This window comes from Octodon degus, unplaced genomic scaffold (assembly GCF_000260255.1).
Source record: "Octodon degus isolate 3935 unplaced genomic scaffold, OctDeg1.0 scaffold00213, whole genome shotgun sequence".
Taxonomy (NCBI): domain Eukaryota; kingdom Metazoa; phylum Chordata; class Mammalia; order Rodentia; family Octodontidae; genus Octodon; species Octodon degus.
This window is the reverse complement of record NW_004524789.1, coordinates 1487411-1512748: the sequence shown is the minus strand read 5'-3', so window position 1 is coordinate 1512748 and position 25338 is coordinate 1487411. Positions and strand designations below refer to the sequence as shown.

Genomic DNA, 25338 nt, shown 5'->3' with positions numbered 1-25338 from the left:
CCCACACTCCTTCTTTCTCTCCCCACTCTCCTTGTCTCTTTCTCCCCCTTCTCTCTCTGCTCCTGTTGACTTTTTCATAGTCAAGATTACTCATCACACTGAAAACTGAATCACAGTGAGAAACAGTTTCCGTGTTTTTACACAGAACAGAACCCCCAGCTGTGTGACAGTGAACAGTCATGAAACATGACTTAAGGGCCAGCCTAATAGCTCAGAGGATTAAAGTGCCTGCAAACAGGCACAGCGGCCAGGGGTTCGATCCGGAGTCCTGCCACGCTGGCCCTGCACCTGGGGCATGCAGAGACAGCAATTGAGACTGGGCGTGGTGGTGCGTGCCTGTAATCCCAGCACTTGGGAGGCTGCAAACTGGTGGATCACTATGAGTCCAATCTAGTAATGAGACCCTGAGCGCCCTGTAAACCCTTCCCTAAAATACAAAAAAAAAAAAAAAAAGAAACAACTTGAGTGGAGTCATCTTTTAACAACATCAGAGGTCTTCTGGACATCATACAGTAAGTTGGACTGGATGCTGTGCTTTTCTGCCGTATCCCAATTGTTAACACATCATTTGTTCAAAGACTTTAGGTAATTTGGTAGAAATAAAATGCAGCGAGCTCACCTTTTGGGTGATCCTTAGTCTCCTTCTGATGAGGAATCAGCGTAAAGACAGCCAACATTAGGGAGACTACGTCTTCCTTCCCTGGTTAAAACTGCTTCTTAAAAAAAACTTAAACCAAGCACTGTCAGCTCAAACCTGGAATCCTAGCACTCTTGGAAGCTGAGGGGGAGAATTAATGTATGGGTTCCAGCCTCGCCTAGGCTACAAAGTGAGCTCAAGGTCAGCCCCAGTAGCATAGCAAAACCCTGTCTCAAAAAGGACAAGAACAATAACAAAAAAAAAGGAAAAAAAAAAAGCTAATTACTCTAATTTCAATGCATGCTGCATGCATATATTCAAATATTGCATTACTGGCCATTAAATGTATAATTATTATAGACCTACTAAACGTGGCGAGTTGACAACTGGTGGTCACCTTTTAAGCCTGGCTAAACTGAACTGTCATGGTACTGAGTGTGGAGGGCCCGCCTGAGGATTGTTGGAGCAGCAGGCCTTCCTGAGCCATTGTCATAGGCTGTAGGCCTCCAGCGGGACTTGTAGGGGACACTGTGATGGCTCCAGGTCTTCAACTGGACTCATGCAGGATGTGACCGTGGGATCCAGGCCCTTGGCAAGATTCTTCATCTTTAGGGTGTGGACAGATTTCCTGAACTCTTTTACATATGAGTCCTTGGGTGACTCTTCTAAAATAATCTTATAATGAAATGCCCTGTATTATACTTTTTCCCCTTATAAAATCCCACACTACGACACTAGTCAGAGGTAATAACAGTGGGTCACACTTTGCCCTCAACAATACCCTGCAAGTCTCAGTCCCTTGTAGTTTTGCATCTTCTCTCCAGCAAATCAACTCTTTCGGGGTTCCATTGTCTATGCCCCCCTTTAGTCAGCCAGTACTTTCAATTTATCTTGTGTAATTTCAAGTGTGTTCAGTTTCTGTTATTTCAAGTGATTTCATAAGGATCTCTAGATAAAACAGCCTTTTGATTCTTTGGATATTTGCTTTCCTGTGCTGGCTTATAGCAAAAGACTAAATCGACTAAAAATCACCAATTTTTCTCATCCTGCATAATAAAGACAGAAGCCTCAAATTCAAAATAGACATTTTAATTGCTAATCTAAAAAAAAATAGTCATTTCATTAAAAGTCAAATCTTCCCCTCATAGCCAAGCATATTTTAAAAAAAAAAAATCCTCTCTAGTAATAAACTTGATGCTCTAATTAAATTTTCTACAATTGCAAATGATCAATGTGTTTTTACAAGGACAACATAACCTGCTGACATGAATTTCTTCTATTCCAAAACAAATTAGTCACAAAAGAAGAGCAAAGTTAAACATCTTCATTTATTTCAAAGCCTTCCAGAGACATGGCAGAAGCGGTGGCGAAGGTCACATTCTGCATGCCTGCGCCTCCACCCTTGCGTGGCCCTCCAGTGTCACCGAAAGCAGGCCACACACAGGCACCCACACGGACTGGATTCCTTCCCTGTTTAGAGACATGAAAGACTCCGACAAGCTTCGGGCTGTTTTCCATGCCTTCCCCTGCGAAACGGAAGGCAGATGTGTGTCAGGCAGCAACAGAACTGGGGCAACCAGGGGAAGGATGGCTCAGGACAGGGTCCCGTTCCTGCTCTCGGAGCGCCCACGCTGGGCATCTCTGAAGACTCTTGGGCTCCCGCCACCCGGCTGAGATGACGCACTGAGACAACATTTGCTCTCCCCAAAACGCCTCTCCAAGGTTCAGAGCCGGGAAGACGTGGCCCCGGGCCTGAAATACGTGCCCAAGCAGCCAGCCCCGCGACCCGCTCCGCTCCGGCTCGGGCGCCCGCCCTCTGCGCCCGCGCCTCCGGGATGGGCCGGCCCTCCGCGCGCAGCAGCCCTGGCGGGCGGCCAGGAGGCTCCCTCCAGCCACCGCCCCTCGCCAGCGCCTGGCCCCTTCCCATGCGATCCACAGTCTTCCTTCCTCAGTTCCCTTCCATCACGGCCCAGGGAGACCTCCTCCGAGCCTGAGCCTGCATCCAGCCGCGCCGGCATGTCTGGAGGCAAATACGTGGACTCGGAGGTAGGCCGGGTGGGGCCGCCCGCCGGCCGCAGCCTCCCGCTAGCTCCCTCTCCACATGCCGCGGCTGCCTTGCCTGCCCAGCCCTCCCCACTGCCGGGCACTGCCCTCGCGTTGGCACCGCTGAGGAATGGGCCTGGGCGGGGAGGTGAAGAGGAGCCAGGAATGTTGTGTGCTTTCTGTCGAGGAGGGGACCCGGGGAGCCCCAGCTCGAGGCCGCGGGGAAAGGGGCGGGTCCTGGGTGCTGGGTGCTGGGTGCTGGGTGCTGGGTCCTGGGTCCTGGGTGCTGGGTGCTGGGTCCTGGGTGGAATCTGCTCCCCCGAAGGCGCGCTTTCCGGGGGGGTCCAAGGTGGCCCCTGCCGTGTAGGACCCGCAGGGCACAGCACCCCGCGCAGCGCGGGATGAGTGTCCGGTCCCGCAAGGCCAGGGCGTCCGAGCGCCCTCCAAAGTTCCCGCATCCCTGGGACCTCGGCGGGCAGGGTCCCTCAGTGGCTGCCACCAGCTGCGTGCCGCTGACCCCAGTATGGGGCTGCGCTTCCCGTGGCGCCGCCGCCGGGGTGTCCGCAGGGTGGTCGGGGTCGTGCGGGGAGACACAATTTAGGAAGCTTGGGGGCTGGGATAGGGCTCTGCTCAGACGTGCGGGCACGGGACGGTGACCTCTGGGTCGGGAGCGGGAGGGCAAAGCGTTGGAGAGGAAAAGTGGGGGCCAGGCGATGCGGCTAAGGAAACGGGGTCTTCGTGGGTCTGGAGGCCACGGCTGCACCCGAGGATACCCGGGAGGGGTCTCGGCCCGGCGCGAGGGTGGCGGGCGCGGGCAGGTGAGGCGCGGGGGCGCGGCGCGGGGCGCGGGACTGCCCTGACCCCTGGCGGCCGCCGAGGCCGCTCCCGCCCGGCGAGGGGTGTGGTGTCCCCGCCGCTGGCCGCTTAAAACGCGGGCGGCGCGGAGCTCCCCGTGCGCGGAGCCGTCGCGGTGGACGCGGCTGCTTGGGGTTCGGGGGGAGGTCTCCCCGCGCCGGGCTGACTCCTGACGCTCGCCTCGCCTTCCGCATTTCTCTTCCCGTCGCCGGCCGGCCGCCCTCCGCAGGGCCATCTGTACACGGTCCCCGCTCGGGAGCAGGGCAACATCTACAAGCCCAACAACAAGGCCATGGCAGACGACGTGGGCGAGAAGCAAGTGTACGACGCGCACACCAAGGAGATCGACTTGGTCAACCGCGACCCCAAGCATCTGAACGACGACGTGGTCAAGGTAAGGCGAGGACGCGGCTGTCGGGCCGCGTCGGGGTGCACAGCCCGCCGCCCGCAGCCGGGACCCCCAGTCTCGCTGCAGGCGCGCCCTGCCCTGGCTTGCTGTGGGGGGTGCTCCTGTGCCTATTGTAGGAGGTCCCGAGGACTGCACTTCCCTCCTGGCGAAGGAATCTCCCGACCTCAGCCACAGGTGGCTACGGAGTCTTTGGGAGGAGCAGAGGGTCGCTGCATTCCCAGGCTGGAAGGCTGGTGACAGTCCTTTTGCGTGGGCATTAAGGCACTGAAATGGTGTAAGGGCTCAAGCCCAGGGTGTGAGCCGGAATATAGAAAGAGCAATTGCAGAGAGAGAGAGAGAGAGAGAGAGAGAGAGAGAGAGAGAGAGAGAGAGAGGCTCTATACAAGCTTAAACCAATGATAAAAATGATATATATAAAAGATATTTTAACTGAAAAAAAAATGCACTGCTTGTGCCCTACTAAGCCAATTTACAAAACCAGAAATAATGTGCTTCTCTTGATTTCTCGGGTAGACACCTCGGTGTGCAAAGCCCTCCCGCGGTGACTACCCAGGTCAGCCTGAACACTGGGCGTGAAGTTCTTTTTTATGCTTTCAGAATGTGACCATTAAAAATAGAGCAACTGCCTAGATTATTGGCCAGATTTCGGTCTGACAAAGTGGTCAAGGGTTTCTTTTTTTATTATCATTGTGTTATTACAACTTTGACCCTTTTAGCATTCCTGGCCAGAGGACTCTATTGTCTCAACCCATCTGGATTAGGAAATTGTGGACTGGAGCCGTATTTGGCAAAGGGTTTTCCCTGAGGGACCAGGAGGGCCAAGGAAAATCCTGGTCTCCGTCTTCAGGGTCAGAGTGTGAAGCATCCGACTCTGACCATCCCCAGGACAGCCAGCGAGGTAGATGAGCAAATTCCGCCCACCTGCTTCCTATCTGAGGGTGGGAGGAGCTGTGGTTGAGGCTGTTCACATTTATGAATTATACATTTCAAAAGGGGAACAATTTAATCTGTACCTGGAAGGAAAGCATAGCTGTCAAAATTGACTTTATGGCTTGCCGGTGCTGGTGGAGAAGAGAAGAAAATTGGAACTTCTGCAGGATTTTCTCCTAGCCCAATTACGGAATATTTAAAAGCAACAACAACAGAAGTACCTTACAAACCAAAAATTAGTAGGGCTACAAAACTGTTTTCTAAAAACATTACCTTAAAGAGAGAAGGCTTTCCCCACACACACACCGCTTCTTTTTTCTTCTTTTTCTTTTTTACTTTTTCCCCCTCTTCTCCCCCCTGGTGTGGTTTGGACCAAGGAGCACTGCCAGGAAAAGTGGCAGATTCGAGAAAGGGCTCTGTGCACTGGACTCTGCTGCCCCAGTGCACTATGAGCAGGGTTCCCTCCCGGGAGGAGCCAGAGGCCAGAAGTGTGCGGTGTGGGTCTCTACACATACGTGAGTAAGTTGAGACAGAAAGGCCCCATTGGGAAAAGAGCCTTCAACACAGTTGGGGAAAAGCCCGACAGCCTTGGAGGAAATAGCAGTTTACAAAACAGCATTTCAAAGAGCAAGTAGCGGGCTCCTCAAATTAAGAGTGAAAACAGGCTCCCTCCAGCCTAAAGAAACTGAACCCCGTCCACTGGACCATAGTACTGGGAGCAAAACTAGAAAGTCGGACAAGAACAGTTTACCTCAAGAACAATTTGACAGGACGCCTCCCTCAGAAGCCATGAAGAGATAGGCCAAGGCTACCAATGCCAGTGTTAGCCAAGCAGTGCCTGCCCACACTAGGCTTGGTAGAAGTGGACCTACTTAACCTGCTTCATAAATCTTTATCATTGAGCCCAAGTACAATGTCATGATAGAAACGTGCCACCATGACATTACGTAATAAACTTTCTTGAATTTTATTTTTAACATAGGCTTCTTAAAATGCTGAAGACACCCAAACTGCATGGCACCTTGTAGCATCACACAATAATACAGTGACAGTGTTGACGGTCCACTCTGAAGAGCCCCAATCAAGTAAGGAAAGGGCTGTCTCAAAAATACAGAGCCTTAGGGCTGGCCAGATAGCTCAACAGACTAATATGCCTGCTTAGGCAGAGCGCAGAGGCCAGGGATTGATCCCTGGTGTGCCGCACGGCCCCACCCCCGGAAACGCGGAGACAGCAGTGAGAAGGACTTTTTTTTTTTTGGTATGGGGGTGGATACTTCAGGCTGCCTTAAGTGCGGGTCTCAGACAGCCATTGAGACTGGGCGTGGGGTGCACGCCTGTAATCCCAGCTCTTGGGAGGCTGAAAACAGGAGAATTACTGCAAGTCCGATCTACATAGTGATACCCTGTACACCCTTTAGACTCTGTCCTAAATTCACGAAAGAAAGAAAGAAAGAAAGAAAGAAAGAAAGAAAGAAAGAAAGAAAGAAAGAGTCTTGTCAAGGCTGCAATGTTCTGTATTTTAGTCACCAGCCTTGTGTGACTGCTTCAACTTAAATTTCATGTAATTAATATTAAGTACAATTTTAAATTCAGTTTATTGGTCGTACTAGTCACACTGTAAGCATTTTGCATGTGAAAATAGGGCTACAGACCCAGAACTTTCCTCTGTCAGTTGGCTAACATGGACGTAGGACATTTCCATCACCACAAGAATCTCTGTTGGATAGTGCCTTCCACGCTGTCCAGCCTGCTGGGAGTGCTCCCTCCACCTGAAACATACTTCCCTACCAAGTTTTGGGGAAATTCTATATAGAGTAGAAATAAAAGCTTGACATGAAATACGGAGAACAGTAGAGTTCATCGGTGCATGTCCTTCCAGGCCCGTAAGACAGCTACCTGGGGAGGAAAAAAATCACCTCAGAAATGGTGCATGCCATAAGTTGTGTTGCAAGAAAACGGAGATTGCTTCCTATTCCATTTGTGAGAATGATATCAATTGAAATCTATAATTTAGTTCTAATAAATTAATTTCTTATCCTATAAAATTTTGCTTCATATATATATATATATATCCTAAAATATTGTGGTTGTGAATGCTTTCTTAATTTCTTATAATTAATAACCACAGATCCTTTATTTTTCCTGAAACTTATGTATCTTATGTTCACATTTGCATTTAGATATTCTTCATAAGCTTATCTGGATTTTCTACATAAAGAAAATGTCCTCAGATTTGTGATTCTGTTAGCATGTTAATCTTAACTAGATGGTTTGCTAAGTAACTCCTAAAATAAATCCTAGCACTTATGAGTATCACAGTTAGTAAGACAAGTTGTAGGCAGATAAAAAATCTTAACACACAAACACACACACACACACAATGGTAAGTCACTGCCAGATAACTACTGGGTCCTTTATTTCGCCTTGACTGCCAGGAGACACATGTAGCTAGATTTGAGATTTTATTAATACTATAAGTCACTCCCACATGCATATTTGTATTTTCACTTCCTTTGTAAATGGGCACAGTAGGAATTCAACCCAGATACTCCTTGTTTAATGATGATTCCTCGTCCTGCGATTAGATCTTTGAATGGCTTAGTCACTAAATGAGGAATTGTATGTGTGTTTTTAACATTTTGGGACGGGGTCTTTTTTTTTTTTTTTTTTTTTTTGCGGAACTGGGATTGAACTCAGGCCTTTGCGCTTGCCAGGGAAGCGCTGATTCTACTGAGCCCTCTCCTTGGCATCCTTTGTAAATGGATGTATCTGTTTTGTGAGGTCTTGATTGCAAGTCTTCCCATCATCATTTGAGAAACAGACTAAATATATTCTATTATAAATCAGAAGTAAATAGTATTGAATATTGCTTAATAAAAAGGATCCAAAGCAGTGAATGATGTTGATATTAAGTGACAGAGTTTCCCTAATGTTGTGAGGGCAATGAGCAGCAGAGAAGGAAGAGGCATTAAAAGCTGTATAGGAGAGGCGGGCAGTAAGGAGCTGTGTGCTGAATTGGATCATGAAAGACAGATGGAAAGCAACCAGCTGAGGAGCATGGGAGGCATTTCAAATGAGCAAGGCGTGGCAATGGGAAGGTCTCATATGGAAATTTCAGTAGCTCACTTTGATTGGAATTTGGCAATTCCTGTGGCAACGTGGCAAATGATAAAAATGAAAGAGCTGATAGTGGCCAGGGGGCAGAGTCCTGGGTCCAAGATTCCCGGTAAGTTTCTACTTTTTCTAGGAGAACAGGGGAAGGCACGGAAGACTTCCAAATGGGTGGGCATGATGCAGGTGGGCTTTTCAGCAGACGTCTCTGGGGAAGGCACCCAACTGCATAAGCAGGAAAGAGTTCAAATGTAGAGATGCTTCCCAACTTACGGCTTATGACGGTACGAAAGCAATGTGCCTTCAGTGGAAACCAAGCTTCAAGCTTCTGGATTTCTGCCTTTCTCAGGGTACAGTGATCTTCTCAGATGCAGGAGCGAGGAAGCCAGCTGCAGCTCACACTTGGCTAGACTATCACGGGAAGTGACCAACGTTCTGAAGTATGGCTTAGTTACAATGTTCAGAAGGTTAAGTGTATTAAATCCATTTTCAACTTATGTTGTCAAATTTTTATGAGTCTAGTGGACTATATAGTCCCATGGTATTGGAGGGGCTACAGACCCAAGGAGAGTCTGTAATTGCTCCAGAGAAAAGATAGAATATAGGAACATAATGGATTCCAGGCTGGCTTCTATTTCATTTTTTATTTTTTTAAATTAATGGTAATTAAGAGTTATAATGAAATTTTAAATGTTATCTGTATTTTCAGTTACTGCTCAAAACAAGTATTTTGAAATGAACAATGTTAAGAAAGGACAGATAAGACTGTGATTTGTCATGGATTACTGTCAGGGAAGACAAAGGAGTTTAGATGATTCTGAGATTATCACTGAGACAAATTAGAACATGGGAGGAAGTCTTTGTTAAATAATGAAAATATGTAACTTTCTAAAAACTTGAAAGTAATGACTCTTCAATATACATATATTGTACTCAAAACTTTCTTTAGCTATCAAGAAAAGACATGGAGGGCTGGCGAGATAGCTCAGTGGACTAAGCACCTGCTTAGGCAAGGACAGGGGCTGGGGTTCAATCCCCGGCACCACATGCTGTGTCAGCCCCACCCCCGGTGTGCTGAGCTGGCCACCGAGACCAGGTGTGGTGGCACACGCCTGTAATCCTAGCACTGGGGAGGCTGAAAATAGGAGGATCACTATGAGTACAAGCTGCATAGTGAAACCCTGGAAAGAAAAGAAAAAGGAAAAGACATGGACATGGCCAGTTTGAGTCAGAGTGGTTTGGGTTTCAACATATTGCCTTGTGTCTATGACCTCATTCAACTAGAAACATTCTAGAGCAACTGATGATTAATAGCAATCTAATCATCCATATAAAACTATGTAAATCTGATATACATATCATCAAAGCATCTGATTTAAAAGGTCAAATGGTCCCAAAGATCTTCAGACATATCAATACTCTTCTGCTGGAATCTTTTACTCTTCTGTGTCAGTTTTGCTCATTGTTTGCTTGATTGTTGGTTTAAGCGATAGCTTGACAAGATGGGGGTTTGTGGACTGCCACATCGAAAGCATGCGTGGAATTCAGAACTCCCAGCTTGTGCGACGGCATCATGGCTGTCTCTGGTGGGCAGCTGTTCTCACACTACTGAGCAAAGCATGTGCCAAAGTGAGGAGCATAATTCATGCTTAAGCCTCTACAGCGCTCGCCGGGGCAACAAGCAGTGGTGCACGTCGCAAGTGTGTGCTGAGAGGTTATTCCTTCTCAACTGCAGGAGGATAAAAAGACCCCAGGAAGTAGTTTAACTTTGATTTTTTTCTGAGTAAAATTATGTAGAATTTTAACAACTTAGGTCAAGTTGTATGAAGTATGCTTGAATTACGGAAGGGTTCGCCAGGCAGGACCTTCTTTCCATTAAGAGCTGCCGTGGCTGCGTTGTGAGGGGCTCCCAGCGGGAACAGCTGCGGTCGTGAGCAGCACCCGAGAAGGCCAGTACTTTTAGAAGCTGCCTGCTCGTGTGTCCTGCCCACTGAAGTCTAGAAAGCGGCGGATGCTTTCACATTCCAAATGAAACCGCATCTAGTTTACCTTACTTGTAAACATCAGCTCTGCATAACGAAACGCCCAGAGATAGCTGCACTGTGGAGAAAGAGGCTAGGCCGGTGACCTGTGGGGCCCACCCGGGGCCCTAGTGTGACCCTGCTGGCTGTGTTTGGGGGGAAAAGGCAAGGGGTCTGTCTCCATACAACAGTGGCTTGTGCCAAGGCTACACTTACTTGAAGAAGTATTTAAAAGCGAAGCTCTCTGGCCCTCAAATTTTCCCTCACACAAATTTTCTCAGAGGAACCCCGATACAGTGAAAAGCAATGTGCGCTAACATGCCTGTTTATAAACAACTTGCCTCTGAATTAGGGGTGTGGCTCAGTGGTAGAGGTCTTGCCTTGCATGCCTAAAGCCTTTGGTTCAATCTCCGTCTCCACAGAAAATTTAAAAAAAAAAGTGGGCCCAGGGAGATAGTTCAGTAGAATAAGCACTTGCCTGGCAAGTGCAAGGGCCTGAGTTCAATCCCCAGTTCCACAAAACAAAACAAAACAAAATAAAACTTTTTTTTTTGCTCTTTCCTAGTTCTATAGAAATTGTGAAAAACAGATGCTTTCTAATATTCTCTCTGTTCATATTGGCTTTCGACTTCTAGTTTTCCTATTGAAGATATGAAATTTGATGTATTTTAAGGGCCCATATAGCTTCCTTAAGAACCCAAGAGAATCCCCAAATTTGGCTAGCACCAAAATCACTATAAGAAATTTCAGAAATACAGATCCCTGGGCCTGCTCGAGATTTATTAAACTAGTATATCTAGATGTCATGCCTGAGTTTCTATATTTTTAAAGCTTCAAATGGACCTGGCAAGATAGCTCAGCAGACTAAGTTCCTGCTTAGGCAAGTGCAGAGACCGGAGTTTGATCCCCATCGCCACATACACACGGTCCCACCCTCTGGGCACTCTGAGTCAGGGTGTGGTGGCCCACTTCCCAGCGATGGGAAAGCTGAAAACAGGAGGATCCCTACAAGTCCAAGCTGTGTAGTGAGACCCTGTACCAAATACCAAATATATTAAAAATACATATGTATAACAATAAAAAAATAGGGCCAGGGAGATGGCTCAGTAGAATAAGTGCTTGCCTGGCCTGAGTTCAATCCCCAGTTCTGTCAAAAAATAAAAAATAAACATAAGATAAAAAATAAAGCTTCAAGGCCAGACAGAGAGCTCAGCAGACTAAAGCGCCTCCTTAGGCAGAGTACAGCTGAGGGAGTTTGATGCCTGGTATGCTGTGTCAGCCCTGCCCCAGGGGTGCCTGAGATGGCGACTGAGACTGGGCATGGTGGCACACGCCTTTCATTCCAGCGCTTGGGAGGCTGAAAACAGGAGAATCACTACAAGTCCGTTCTACGTAGTGAGACCCTGTAGTGCCTGTAGACCCAGTACCAAATGCATTTAGAAAATAAAAAGCTTCAAATGATTACACTGTGAAATAAAATTTATAAAAGATTGTGGCCAAGGCTGACTTAGAGATATACACTCTCATTGATTCCACCTTAAGAGAACAGAAGTCACACGGTGTGGTATATTCTAGATGTTTTCCCTGGCAGAAGACTATCTGAGGTCATTTTAAAGCCTGCCAGAGAGTTCTGAAACACCATGGAGGTATCTCAAATTGGCCTTGCTCTGCGAGTCTCCACCTCTTGCGGCCCTTTGGGCTTCAAGCCAACTGCAGTCTTAGAGCCTTGAGGTGACCTAGGAGTAGGGGGTAGCTACCATTTCTAGATTGTCCCATGCCAGACCCCCATGGTGAGCTCTGAGTAACTGTTAATAATGCCGCTTTCTCATTCACAAGCATGCCAGTTGGGAAGAAAAACTAATAGTTACTGATCCTTATACCTGGAATAGAGCAGAAGTTCATGCTCACATCCTTTTCTAGCAGAAGGTGCCACTTTCCATGTTCCTCTCCTCTGAGGTCCACCCCATTGTCTAGCACTACCTTCGCTTACCCTTCCTCACTGCATCGAGCTACATCGTAAGTCTGAGGAGACGCTCTTAGAGTCCAGCGTACTCTTCCCTCAAGCCCTAGGTTCCTACCCTGAAATGCAAGGTTAATAATGCTGACATGCTTCCATCAACATATTTTGTCAACTACGCAAAGATTAAAGTATTTTAAAATAGTTTTAACTACTTTTCGGTTAGTCCAGGAAACATAAAGCAGCATGTTTTCACACGAACCATTGTTCAGGGTAGGGAAGTGTTTTTTAATTTCATCTTAAAGGAAATCTGCATGGCCCACGTACTTTGCAGCTACCAGGGGAATTCATCAGTGGAGCAGATTCTCACCAGCATAGAATGCATATTTCCTGCCCCTCATGGGAACTTAGTTGATGTTACAATATGTCTTGTTTTCTTCATTAAACCTTGAGAAAATATGCTAATCGCTATTTCATAGGAGCGGAAGTTCATATTTCTAAAGACACAGGTCAGTTTTCTCTTTACCATTGTTAGCTGTGTTGGCAGCGGAGAAACAGGCATCTCTAGTTCGGAGGAGGCTTAATTATGTTTTGATGACATGTATATGTGCTTAATATTCCAACTCAAAGCAGTGTAAAAGTCACATCGCAAAAGCTATACAAACCTTTCCTGAGCTCAGTAAAGATTTTGCCATAGAAATGAATATTGATCACTGATCGTTGGAGTCTACATTAAAAGATAAAATTCTGGGTAGGGATTGATCGGTTCATGTGCTTGTGTTACCGGCATCAAACACAACTGGGTTTTCTCATTTACAATGAATAATAGAAAGATTCTGAGCCCAAATAGTGAAAAGACAAGAGACTGGAAAGAAAAGAGTCCAAGGTGAATAAAGTCCCATGAGGGCCCTCTCCCTGGCCTGCCACCATGAGGGTCCATGCTCCACTGGCCACGCACATCGCAGTGCCGCGACTCCCCGCGCCCACAACTCTGCACAGTGTGGCCCTTCCTGATGACCTCATTGGGCTGAGGCCTTGACTGAGCAGTTAAATCACAGCTCTTGCCTCCAAAAGACTTGCAATGTAATGAAGGAATACATGTGTAAATAGCTCTGACTGAGATCATAAAACTAAGGGACAAGCTGTCACCAGGCACAAAGAAGAGTTCTCAACAGTCTTCAAAGACCTAGGAAGAGAAGTTGTCTAAGACAGTTCATTACCACCAATCCAAAAAGCTATTTTAGGTTGGCCTCTGTCTCTGTAGCTGTAAAGGGCTGAGAATGGGTCATTCTCACGTCTTGTGCCAACCGCAAAGGGCAGCCAACCACTCAGGAGGGCACAACTCCACATGGAGTGCACTGCGCGTCCTACCGCACGGGGCCTGCCTCGGAGAATCTCAGCCAGCGCTGGCCTGGGGGGCTCCGGCCGCCTCAGCATCCGCCATGTCTGCTCTGTGCCACTACACAGTGGTTCTATTGCTGTTGCAGCCCTGTTCGTGGCCTTCCAGCTACTCTGTCACACGGCCCATCCGGGCATCTCTCCCCTCTCCTCTTTTCCTCCTTTGTGCCTGTGTCCTTCTGAGGAAGACACTGGTGCTTGGTTCCTGCGGGTGCCTGGTGCCAGCAGAGGGACACAGGGTGCTGCACCACTCAGCCATGAGAAAATGGGGGCTGAACTGAATCAGTACTTTGAAATTCTTCTTAACTGATTTAATATCTGTTGCATGTAAAAAGACAGTCGATTGCATTATTGGTAGGTTTCCTTCGACCTTATTCTCTACAATAACCACATTTAAAACCTCACTACAAAAAACCCAAAACATTAATAAAATAACATAGTGATCATAATAAAATATACTATCATAATAAATACCATAGAATAAATAAAATATTTACTCTATTAGTATAAGGAGAAAGCATATTCTACAATACCTGCATATTTAAAATATTCATTGGTAAGATTTTTTTAAATTTCCCCCATTAGGGGGATGCAAATATCTCCCTCCCGCTCCAGTGATGACCTCAGGGGGCCCCCAAGGAAAAGCTAATCTCCTGCGTAGCTGACAGGCAGAGCCGGCAAATTCCCAGCATGCCATCCGCCGCTGGTTGGCACCAACGCTTCTTTCTCCCTGACTTTACCACTGCTAGATTATCAGTATGCAGAGCTCTGAGACTTTACTTACAGGAAGTGGTGGCTGTTCATCTACTATTCCAAGAGCAGAGATGTTTTATATCAGAGGTGGTCTTGTGTACATCTTGGATGTCTTCTCAGGGGAAAAATAAAAGCAGAACCAACAAAACACTAAAATGCCATCTCTATGAGGGGTCAGATGTCACTCATTTCAGCATTGATGTCTGTGCCAAGTGGAAGAAATACTAGCTCTTTTCCCAGATGGGCATTGTTTTCTTGTCTCCTGTGATAAGAGATGGATTTACTGGACTATATATGAAAGTAAGATGTCTCAATTTGACCCCAAATAGTTTTCTATCAGCAGGCTAAGTATAAAATCTTACATCATCGTTCAGTCAAATAGATAGGACCAGACAGCGGTGGTGAACCTAGGGCACATGTGCTGTAGCCGGCTGTTTATTATCATTGAAAGTTCTAAAAGGTTTCACTATCACTAAACTAGGAAATACTAGGAAAGAGCCATCCAATAGGGCAATGAGGTGTAATGTGAATTTTAGGTGTGACTTGATAGCTAATACACAGAGAGGGCCACAGGCTTAGTTGTAGCACATTTAATATTTTATCAAGAGCTGGAGTGAACAAGATAGCAGGACTGTCGACTCACAAACGACACCAATTGTGATGACCTTGTTTACATCTGTGATTACAAGTAATATGAAAGCAACTTTGACAAATTACAGCTAGCACATGAGAATAAGACACAAAGTGTTACAAAGTGCAGTAATGCTAAAGGATCAGAAACAAAATTTGTAGACTAAGTGAGAACCAGATAAACATGAAATAAAAGAAAATACCAAGAGAGAATTGTCACTTTTAGGGAACTTGTCATATGAAAACACCGAGATGTCCGGTGAACATAATATAAAATTATGAGAGGGAAATCCTTCTCATAACTTCACAGACTCCAAGGAAATGAGAACTCTTGGTTGAGTTCTCATTCACTACTGTAAACTCACTTGTACAGGAATCTCCACTATCCCGCTGACAATGGAAGGCCTCAACCCAAAGTCTGTCAGCTGTTCCAGAACATTCAACACCTCCATAACCTAGTGATATTTTAAAAGAAACATAATTAAAGTTTTCAGGTGTAAAACTTTCTACCTTACTTCCTATTGGTCAGACTCATTGAGAATGGGTTGCTGTTTTAATTTTAGGGGGTGCATAGACATCCTGAAGAAGTCCTAAGGAAGAGCTAAATGCAGTAATAAAAGGGAAAAAGAAATCCCCATGTCACACTGGAGAGGAACTGAGTTGGAAGGGCTGGAAGAGAGCATGGGATGATAATTATTTTTGGTTATTGTCAGATTATCATAAGAATAACAAGAAAAACACAGTTCTGATATGGTCACCATTCAATACCAAAAAAGGGAGGCTTCACTTTTTAAAAAATCCTGCTGTACTATGTGAAAAACACTTCCAAGTGATAAGTAGTCCTAGAAATGTGTCATAAGAGGTTATTTGCTAAGAGCTGTGTGTTCATTTCCTTAGTGGTGAGTGTAACTCCTCAAATCCTGCTACTTCTACAATTAGAACTTGCTATGTGTCTTTGTTGCTTTTCTCATTGCTGAGACAAAATACCTGACACTCAGATTTAAAGGAGAGAAGATTCATTTAGCTCATAGTTTGCAGAGGTTTCAGTCCATAATTGCCTGGCTCCAAGGCAGGGTGGCATCACAAAACGGCTCATGGCAGGCAGAAGGTAGCAAGCAAATAAGGGACAACCACAGCTCTTTCCATCCCTTCGATCTTATCCAGGCTACTTTCTGTGGGTAACACCCCCACCTTTAATCCAAGAGGCCTTGAGCCTAGCGCTGCACCATGAATCAAGTCCAGCATCACACACTCTGGATCCAGCCACCTCTGAGAAAGCCATACCTATGACCACATTAGATGGTGGGAGTACTGTTAGACACAAGTCATGGTAGTTTAAAACTTCCACTCTATGCACAGTCTCTTTGGTAAACATGGAAATACATTTGAGTACTTTACTCTTTTCTGGGGAAATTAGCTGGTTCATTTGGAAGCAAAGAGAAATCGATGTGGCATTGTTTCAATCAGTGTTTGAGAATGCAAGTGGTAAACATCTGAAAGCAGAACAATGAAAAATGCATGCATTGTATGTGCCGAAAGGTCAGCACGAAGCATGATCTTTATGGCGAGCCTGCCCGTCCACTCCCTCCTACACGGCTCGTGTTCACCAGACATTGCAGCTTGTGTAAGTCCCCATTGTGACACAAACTCTCCAGAGAGTGCGGCCTCTGCAGAGATCAGCTGGCCTGTGAATTTAGAGCAAGGACTCCTCATCTTGCCTACAAATCATCTGGGGAACATTCCGAAACACTGTCATGTAGTGCCCCGTCCAGAAAGTTTGATTTGATTGGTCTATAGTAGAACCCAGGACCATTTTCATTTGTTTTCTAGGTCTTAGGTGTGGCTAATGTACAACCAGAATTGTGTCTGGTTTAGATTGTTAGAATCTCTTAATAATAAAACTATGTATCATGATGTTTTAGATGCCTCAGTTACTTTCTCAATGCCAAGGTACAACCCCCAACCCCCATGACTTCACAGAGAAGAGGTTCATTTTATTTTTCAGTCCATGGTCTGTGGGATCCGGGGCAGAAGCAAGATGGCATAAGGGCATGGTGAAGGGAAAGCTGCCCAACCCCTGGCTGCCAGGAAGCAGAGCGGGAAGGGAGCTTCATCACCCGTGGGTGATGCCCAGGCACCCACCTCCCCAGGCCTGCACACAGACAGCAAGCCAGCTCTGGCACCCTCTAGGACCAGTCACTTTCCACGGCATGAGATTTCGGAGTCACATTTTAGATCTCAATCATAACACATGCTGAGACTTTCAGGACCATGACAGCCAACATAGGGTAATGGTTACTCACAAAGTCCTCACGGGGAGAAAAGACCATAGCATTTTCATTGGAAGATGATATTTATCGCTCAAATTCCTGTTACAGAATACTTTCGGGAACTCTCATGTAGCGACTGCATGAGGTAGACTTCGCACGTAGAGCTCTTATCACTTATATAATCTGGCTCTGTTGTTTCTCTCTTTCTTTTGCTGATCCTTTCTATTCTCCCTCCAGGAAGGCTTTCTTGTTAGAATGCCAGAGTGTCATTCCTAGCCTTCTTTCCTACCTCCATTCCTGGTTCAAAGACTAGAAATGGAGCAGAGCGTATCACTGATCTTTCTTGCAAGGCTAGACCCATAGGGAGATGCAGGGGACCTAGATACAGGCTGGTGTCACACTGTCCTCTGGAGCCTGGAAGACAAGACGCGTCGTATTACCACTGAGTGCTTTATTGCTGCCAGTCATTCCTGGGAACATGGAGAGACCAAGTGTCAATCTGAATTTCAGTCTTCTCCTGGGCGCAGACTTCCACAGCTTCCCCAGGCCTTGGAAGAGCCAAGTAGACTCAGTTGTAAACAGCACTTTTTCATCAAATTGTAGCAGACAACCTGTGAGTCTTTCATTTCTAAAATTCTGCAATTCTAGTGGATCGGTACTCATAAAAACTAGGGCAACTTCCATAGCTCTATGGTTCCGAATGGGGCTGACAAAATAGGAGATGTTCAGACTTTCTGAGTGTCAGCAGTTGTCAAATTCACCTAGTTCTTGTGGCTCAATTTCTGACGTGATTTAAGCATCCCATCTGTAAGCAATAAGATGGAATGACTAAGTGCTACATGGCAGCAGTTCTGTGACTTTGAGTCACATTTTCCCATAACCCGCAGTAAAGTTTGTTTCTTCCTGACCCATATAAAGTTTTAGCATTTAGGGCCCTGTGTGATTTTTAATCCTGTCGCTTAGCAGTCCAACTGTCTGATTCTGAAGGTAAACATGAAGTTGTTTGAATTCCAGACCACCTGGACGTTCCTAGGAAACTCAACTGCTCTCTGAGCAAAGCTGTGTCAAAATCTGTAGGTTTGAATATAGATTTCATGAGAAGCAAAATCTGAATTCTTCGATCTTTCCAGTGATTAGCCACTTCTTGTCCATTTTTTTTTTTTACCAAAATTATGCTTGGCTTAGAAAAATATGAATATGATCGATGAATGCTTCTGATACCTACTGAACCAGGTACCACATTTAGGACTCTCCTTCCTAAAGACTATTATCTGGATGATATACTTGTAAACCAGCAGAAGGTTTGAGACAGCAGTGTTTACTTACCAATCCATTTATTCGACATATTCTTATTTGGTACCCACCACACACTTCAAGAACTTATAGTCTAACATCAGAAATAACAAACACACACACACACACACACACACACACACACAAATCATATTTTAAATAAGGCAGTGATAGGCTGGATGAAAAAGGGGTCAGATGAGCACAAAGGGCTGAAGTTAAAAGAAATCTTTGAAGAAAGATTTAGGTTAGGAAATTACAAATAACTGAGAGGGAGCCAGGGAGAGGGCAGGAGGAGTGTCCAACCCAAACCAAGAGCGCACAGGAAATTCTGAGAGAGGACAGGACTGTGGCATTGTCTTAAGAGACATTCTTCAAGAATCCAGTCAGAATTCTAGAGGTGAAGGCAGATGTGGCGGCACACACCTACAATTCCAGCACACAGGCAGCTGAGGCACCAGGGAGCAAGTTTGAGGCTAGCTTGGGCAACTTAGTGCCACACTGTTTCAAAATAAAAAATGCAGAGAACTACAGACGTAGCTAAATGGTGGACTAACCCTGAGTTTGATCACCAACACTGAAAAACAAAAAATCTATAAGTTAGTGACTCGGGAGGCACGTAAGAAAATGTCTTCCCTTCTTCCTCTTGAAGAGTGCATCCCAGAAGGATGCACAAAATAACTGCTTCACCAGGACTGAATAAAAAGATAAAGGGACCCCCGAGGCCACGCTAATGGAAGTCAAAAGTCCCTGCAAGAAATAAGCAACATTTTAAGCTGTAGACAAACCTAAGCTTGTGTCTCATCACATCTGGTTATGATTTTTGTGAAGCAGTAGCTTTCAACCTGTTCCACTTCACCTCTCCTCCAAGGTGACATGTGGCAGTGTCTGCAAGCATTTTTAGTTGTCAGTGTGGGGGATGCTACTGACACTGAGTAGAGACTACTGGTGTCTATAATTATCCTACAAGGAGCAGGACAAGGCCTTTACCACTACCTCACTAACCAAGGTGTTATGGTTTGTGTCTAGTTGTCCCCCCAAAGCTTCAAACAGTCATGGGACATGGACTTCTAGAGTTTCAGATTAATTCATGATCCACTGGGATTATGGGTATAAGTGCTGCTGGGATTATGGGTGTGAGCAGACAGCCTGAGTGCGGTTTAAGGGAGACAGACTTCCTCTCTGTGGCCGTTGTTGCTGCTACTCCTCCCTCTTGCTCTCTCTGCTCTTTGCCTCCACCATGAAGGGCTGCGCTTCGCCATGTGCCACTCTGTCTTGGAGCCAGCTGAGTATGGACTGAAACTTCCAGTAACCTTTCCTTCCTTCATTTTGAGTGTTGGGTATTTGTCCCAGCATCAGAGAAGAGTAACTGAGACAGGTGGCAGGCATGCCCAGGTTGAGAAAACTTCTCATGGGATTTGGGGCTGATGCTTTGACAGCCACAATCCCTTGAGCGTCAGCTCGTTTGGTATAATGAGCTGAGACTCTCCATGCTTAGACTTTGCAAGAAACCGAGTGTGCAATCCTTTTCCTCACTTCCCGAGCAGTGTTGAGACCTGCAGGGATTTATTTCATTCATTTTCTATGTGTTTAATAAACAGACTCAAAGCGCTGGCAAGGAAAATATCCCAGCAGTGAGGTAAGACGGATGCTATTGGTAACTCTAGTTTGACTTAACTGAATGGTAGGAAGCAAACTCTGCCTTCAGGAAATGTATTGTAGCAACTGAAAAGAAGTTAATAATGTTTAAAAATCTCTGGTTCAAACAAACATATTCTCAGACCAATGGGAAGCTTGAAAATGAAGACATTTCCATTTCTTGTGTCTTTGATAAAAGAAAAAGAGCCTTTATTCCCTTGTAAGGTGGCAATCACTCACGTCTGCCCCACGACACACCCTGAAGGTTAAAGAATAACAAACTCCCAAGTGCATGCACAGAATTTAGTGAGCAAGCCAGCCCTCTGGGTGAATCCTTTAATTGCATGTTTGGATAAAATAAGGTTTCCATGCATTAAATGAGCCAGGACTTTCTGGTTTGGGACAGAACTTTCAACACACTGAGGGCTGTAGTTACTTCTCCCCAACGACCACAAACACAAGTGGCCCCAAGGGATCTTTGCTATCTTTCCAAGTTCACTAAATAACCCTCCAGCCTCTGCGCTGTTAGTGCTGCCTCTCGCTTGGCTATTTTTACACTGCTCTCTGTTCTCTGTCTCTTGTTTAGTGACACTCAACATACACAAGTACAATAAATAGATAGCAGAGGTCTGTGGAGAGAAAAGACGCAAAGGATGTGCAGGCTGCTTTGTCCTGAGCCATCGACAGCTAGATGTTTTATTTATTTATTTATTTATTTTTTTTTTTTTGGTGATACTCAAAGTGTGAAGTTGTGTGTGCGCAACAGAAACCAGGATCCAAGGTAGGCTACTGGCAAGCTGATTTTTGAGTACACAAGCTAGGTTTTCCATCCTACCTAGGACCACCCCAAGAAGGATGAGCACCCTATAAGAAGAGGAATTAAAAACACTACAGAACACCCAAAATCCTCTTACGATGAAGATAGCCTTCAGCAACTCAACAGGAGTGTGTGTACATTTCCTAAGGGTTCCCTAGCAAAATGTCACATATGGGGTGACTTAAACAAGAGTGGTGCTCATGGTCTCATGGTTCTGAAGGCTGGTATCACTGGAGCCATTTTCCCCTAGCCCTCTGAAAGACCCTCCTTTGTCCTTTGCTGGTTTCTGATGGTTTGCTAGAAGTTGCCCGAAATCCTTAGATGACAGCTATGCAACTCCAATTGCTGTTTCTCTGTGTTTTCATATGGCTGTCTTCCTATAAAGACGGCAGGCACTTGGGGGTGGAGACCTGTCCTAGTCAGTATCCTCTGTTCATAGGAAAAACATCTATAATGATTCCGTCCAGATGAAGTCGCATTTATGGGTACTGAGGATTGAGACTTTGATTGAGCCTGGGAAGGGTACCCAACTCCATGCATAACAGGATGTATCCTAGGGACATATCTGTCTTAGCAGAGCAGAGGGACTCAGCTTAAATTTCCAAGTGCGATATAAGCCGCGAACAATTCATAAAGAAACCTGATGTTTGCTCTCTTAGGAAAAGAGGAACCACATAAAAAGCAAATCAATCCTAAGTAAAGACTAGGTACTTGTTTTGTGTGTTGGTGCTAGTGTCTCCAGTATATCCATGTACTTGCTCTGATGGGCCATCCTCTACCCAGGGCGTACTTGGTTACTGCAGATCTTGCAGTGAATCCCAGGTGCCTGGTTGACCTGCTAATTGAATGGCGGACCATGAACAAGTGACCAATGACATGTGTGCCGAGAGGCTCCCCTTCTCCAGAGTGTCTCCTCCATCTCCCCAGTGATGGCACTGAAGTGCCCACCATTCCCCATTTCTCCTAACTAGAACACCAGGGCCAGAGTGCCTCACGCAGCTGTTGACACAACTGGCACTGTCCAAAATGTATGGCCTAAGTTGGGACACTGAGTCCTCCAGCGGCCCTATGAAGTAGATGCCATCAATACCCGGATTTTACAATCAAGAAACCCTGGTATGGCTCAGCCCTTTACTTGAGATAATTCTGTAGAGCAGAGACTCAAGCTCAAGCTTGATGCTGTGGACCAGAACACCATATTGCATTTCAAATGCTTCTTTCAAAAGCAATGCAGAAACAGTTATCATGCATACTCAGATCTGAGCATCAGATATTTTAGATTCTCTTGTTTAGTATAAAACGAAGCCTACCTGTCCTCCTCAAACCACCCACATCAAAATGTAGGGCTATGTTAGTCGGCTCGCTATCATTGAAAGCCTTTTTGGTTCTTGATTTTATGGGTTTTACCCTTGTCACACGGCCATGCCGCTTTGGCACAGTGTGGCAGAGGGTGTTGTTTACTTCATGGTAGCCTGGGACAAGGGGGAGTGGGAAGAGCCAGGTTCTCAGTATCCTTTTCAAGAGCACACACCCAAAGACCTGACTTCCTCCTGCCAGGCTGTGCCTCCTAAAGGTCCCACCACCTCCCAGCAGGCCACAGGCTGCTCACAGAGCCATAAGCAGGACATTTAAGGCCAACATCACAGCAGGAAGGAGGGACAGGTACCTGATCCTACTTTCACACCACTGATTCATGCTCAAAGCCCACGAATCTGTATTTAACAGGTATCTCCAGAAAATTCTTGAGGATACTACTGTTAGAGAACCATTGTATTTAAGGAAAAAGAGGCACCTATGTTGTTATGAAAAACGAGGATGAGCCAGGAAACATTGACAAGGCAACGGGGGTGGGGGGACTACTAACCATGATCAAGTGACCCAAGGGTCCTGGTCAGATAAAGACTGAGGCTCAGAAGTGAGGGGAAAGATGAAACTGGGGAACTGAGAGCAGAGGGAAGCCAGCTCCTCCCTCATGCTGCATCATGCGCTCTTCCCACAATGGAAATGGTTAATGTTGAGGCAAGGGAGAGACGGCTTCTGTCAGTCTGGATGGGACGGAGGTGCCGCAACCTGCATGGCCAGTGGGGTCCTGAGAGGGGCCAGTGAGAGATTAAGAAGAAACAAGACACAAAGTAAAGCTGTCCTGGGGAGAAACAGCAGCAAAAGGAAAAGCACATGGTGGGATCCAGAGTCAGGGGCTGAGAGTTTGCTGAAGACAGTGTAAGGGAAGCATTCTCAAAGCGCTCTGTTCTGTAGGCGACAAGGAAGAACACCAAGGCCAGACACCTGTTGATAAGCAACTGAGCTAGAGCTCAGCCTGCTAACACAGCCTGCCTCGGCACTCCATGTCCTTGGGACTGGCTTTGCTCTAGTCTCAAGGAGTTTGTCGACCTTGGGCTCAGCTGCTCCCCACAGTACCGGTGCAGGCAACAGGGAACAGAGTCCATGAGTTCAGAAGTCTCAGTGTGTCTCTGAATGAGTGGTTTTGTGTAAACAGAAACAGGAACTTGGTGTGGGACAGAAGAGTGTGCCCTACTGGAGGGAACACGAAGGAGGAACCAACAGACTCAAGTCTTGGGTTGTGGTTTATTTAATGATTACAGTCTTGCTGATGCTCCCAATATTAACAACAGCCAAAATAAGACCTACTTTGCAGATCCACATATTCAGGATGGACATGAATCCAGGGTGGCATATGGTGCTCCAGAATTGCAATTACTGCTGCCGCCAGTCCTTTGTAAAAGTCTTCTGCTCTGGAATATATCGGCCACACTGATGCCTGCAGCCTACCAATGAGCAGCTGAAGACGATGCACTCCTTGCCCTGTGGAAGAAAGTAGAGTCACCTAAATTCATTAAAGTTCCTTATGTTCATCACAGAGAGAGGGAAAGGGAAAGGGAAAAGAAGAAGGAGACAAAGAGAAACAGACGCACAGACAGACACAGAAACAGACACAAAGAGAGACAGAGACAGAGAAAGACAGACACAGAGAGGTGAAAGTGGAGACTAGAGGCATCAAAGGACAGTCATTGTCCCTGTCCCTTTCCCAGTAGAGCCAGCCCTGGCTGCTGCTTCTGCTCCTTCCCTGGGGTCCTGCTGTCACAGTCCAGTGTTTGCCACCTGCTTTCAGTCAGAGCTGCACAACTACAGTCATGAAGATCTCTAGGTCAAAACCAAACCAAGACAACAGCATCCTTTAAACTTTAAACTTTATTTTTTTGACATTTGCCTATGTTTTTATTCTAAACAAATATGAACTAGATTTTGTATACTTTAAATTTTAAAAATTGTTTTTCATTAGAGGTAAAGACTTAGAACTTAAATTATTGCTTTACAGGTTGCCCAGCTTTCTTAAATAACAACCCCCTCCATTTCCTGTCAGTAGAGGTGACAGTTTAGAGTGATGGCAATGGACGTATGGCCTGTATGCTGCAGCGGGCTGTTTCTGTAACTGAAAGCTCTAGAAGGTTTGCCATCACTGGTTTAGAGCTGTGATGAATGAGATAGCCATTCAGAATAAAAGAAAATCCAAAAAGTACATAAAAGCAAGCTTGTGGTACCAAGCAAGAGGCTTCACGAGAGGCACTATCCAGATTAGTGAAATTCTATGTGTCCCTGGCACGAGCATGGTGCCTACTCCTGTAATCCCAGCACTGGGGAGGCTGAGGCAGGAGGATCACTAAGAGTCCAAGCTGCATTCCGATACCTTGTTCCAAATTAATAAATTTTTTTCAAAAAATTTTTTTGAAAAATTAGAACACAGTTCAGTGTTTCTAATACGGGTTTACATTCTTCCTGGGGCTGTGAGTGGATCGCCTTGGAATCCAATTAATTACGGAGATTCAGAAAGCAATCCAGAGTTCCTGCCTTTAGTCCCAACTGCAAGAACACTGAATTCTCCTCAGCAGTGCTAGTTTGGCTGAGCAAAGCTTGCTTGCCCTTGCCCAAGGGCCTGCATTCTGGGCCATCCTCCCCCGCATGCTCATGTACAACATTGGTCCCCTGATTTGAACGGTAGTTCTGCATGTCGGAAATACGTGTGGGAACCAAGAAGGGTGCAGAAAACGCATCTACACCCTCTGCATGGCAGGCTGTAGCTGTACGAGGTGGGGAAACATGTGTTTGCATTTTTAAGCATGCATTTCTTCATGCTGAGAATAAGCCAGGGTTCCCATTGCAGGTGCTGTTCATCATAAATGATGGGTAGTTGCCCTTGTCCAGTAACACCTTCTTGTAGGTTTAAATTAGGAAAATCTTTTCCAACAGTGGTTCCATTCACTTATCCACTAGACTCCAGATGCCATCCAGCAACAAGGCACTCCCAAGACATAGAGGGAGAAGAGAGCTATGGACATGGGCTGGCCAGAAAGCTCATCAGATTAAAATGCCTGCTTAGGCAGACACAGGCACCAGGGGTCGATCCCTGGCCTGCCCGTGGTGGCCCCACCCCTGAGGGCAACTGAGAGTGGGCGTGGTGGTGTGCTCCTGTAATCCCAGCACTTGGGAGGCTGAAAACAGGAGGATCACTACGAGTCTGATCTGTGTAATGAAACCCTGTAGACCCTGTACTAAATTAAAA

At 46.0% G+C, this 25338-nt stretch overlaps 1 protein-coding gene across 3 annotated transcripts in view; it reads left to right on the top strand.

Moving 5' to 3' along the window:
• The window catches only part of Cav1 (caveolin 1), a 46727-nt gene that overhangs the window by 6479 nt on the left and 14910 nt on the right, over positions 1 to 25338 (top strand). Inside the window, exons 1-2 of one of the 3 annotated variants that reach the window (XM_004644859.3) lie at positions 2496 to 2683; positions 3765 to 3929. In XM_004644859.3, coding sequence (XP_004644916.1) covers positions 2654 to 2683; positions 3765 to 3929 — 195 coding nt within the window. In that variant the 5' untranslated portion in view covers positions 2496 to 2653. Of the gene's footprint in view, positions 1 to 2495; positions 2684 to 2956; positions 3019 to 3764; positions 3930 to 25338 lie in introns of those variants that run through there. The other 2 variants (XM_023705061.1, XM_023705060.1) reach the window with 2 other exon arrangements.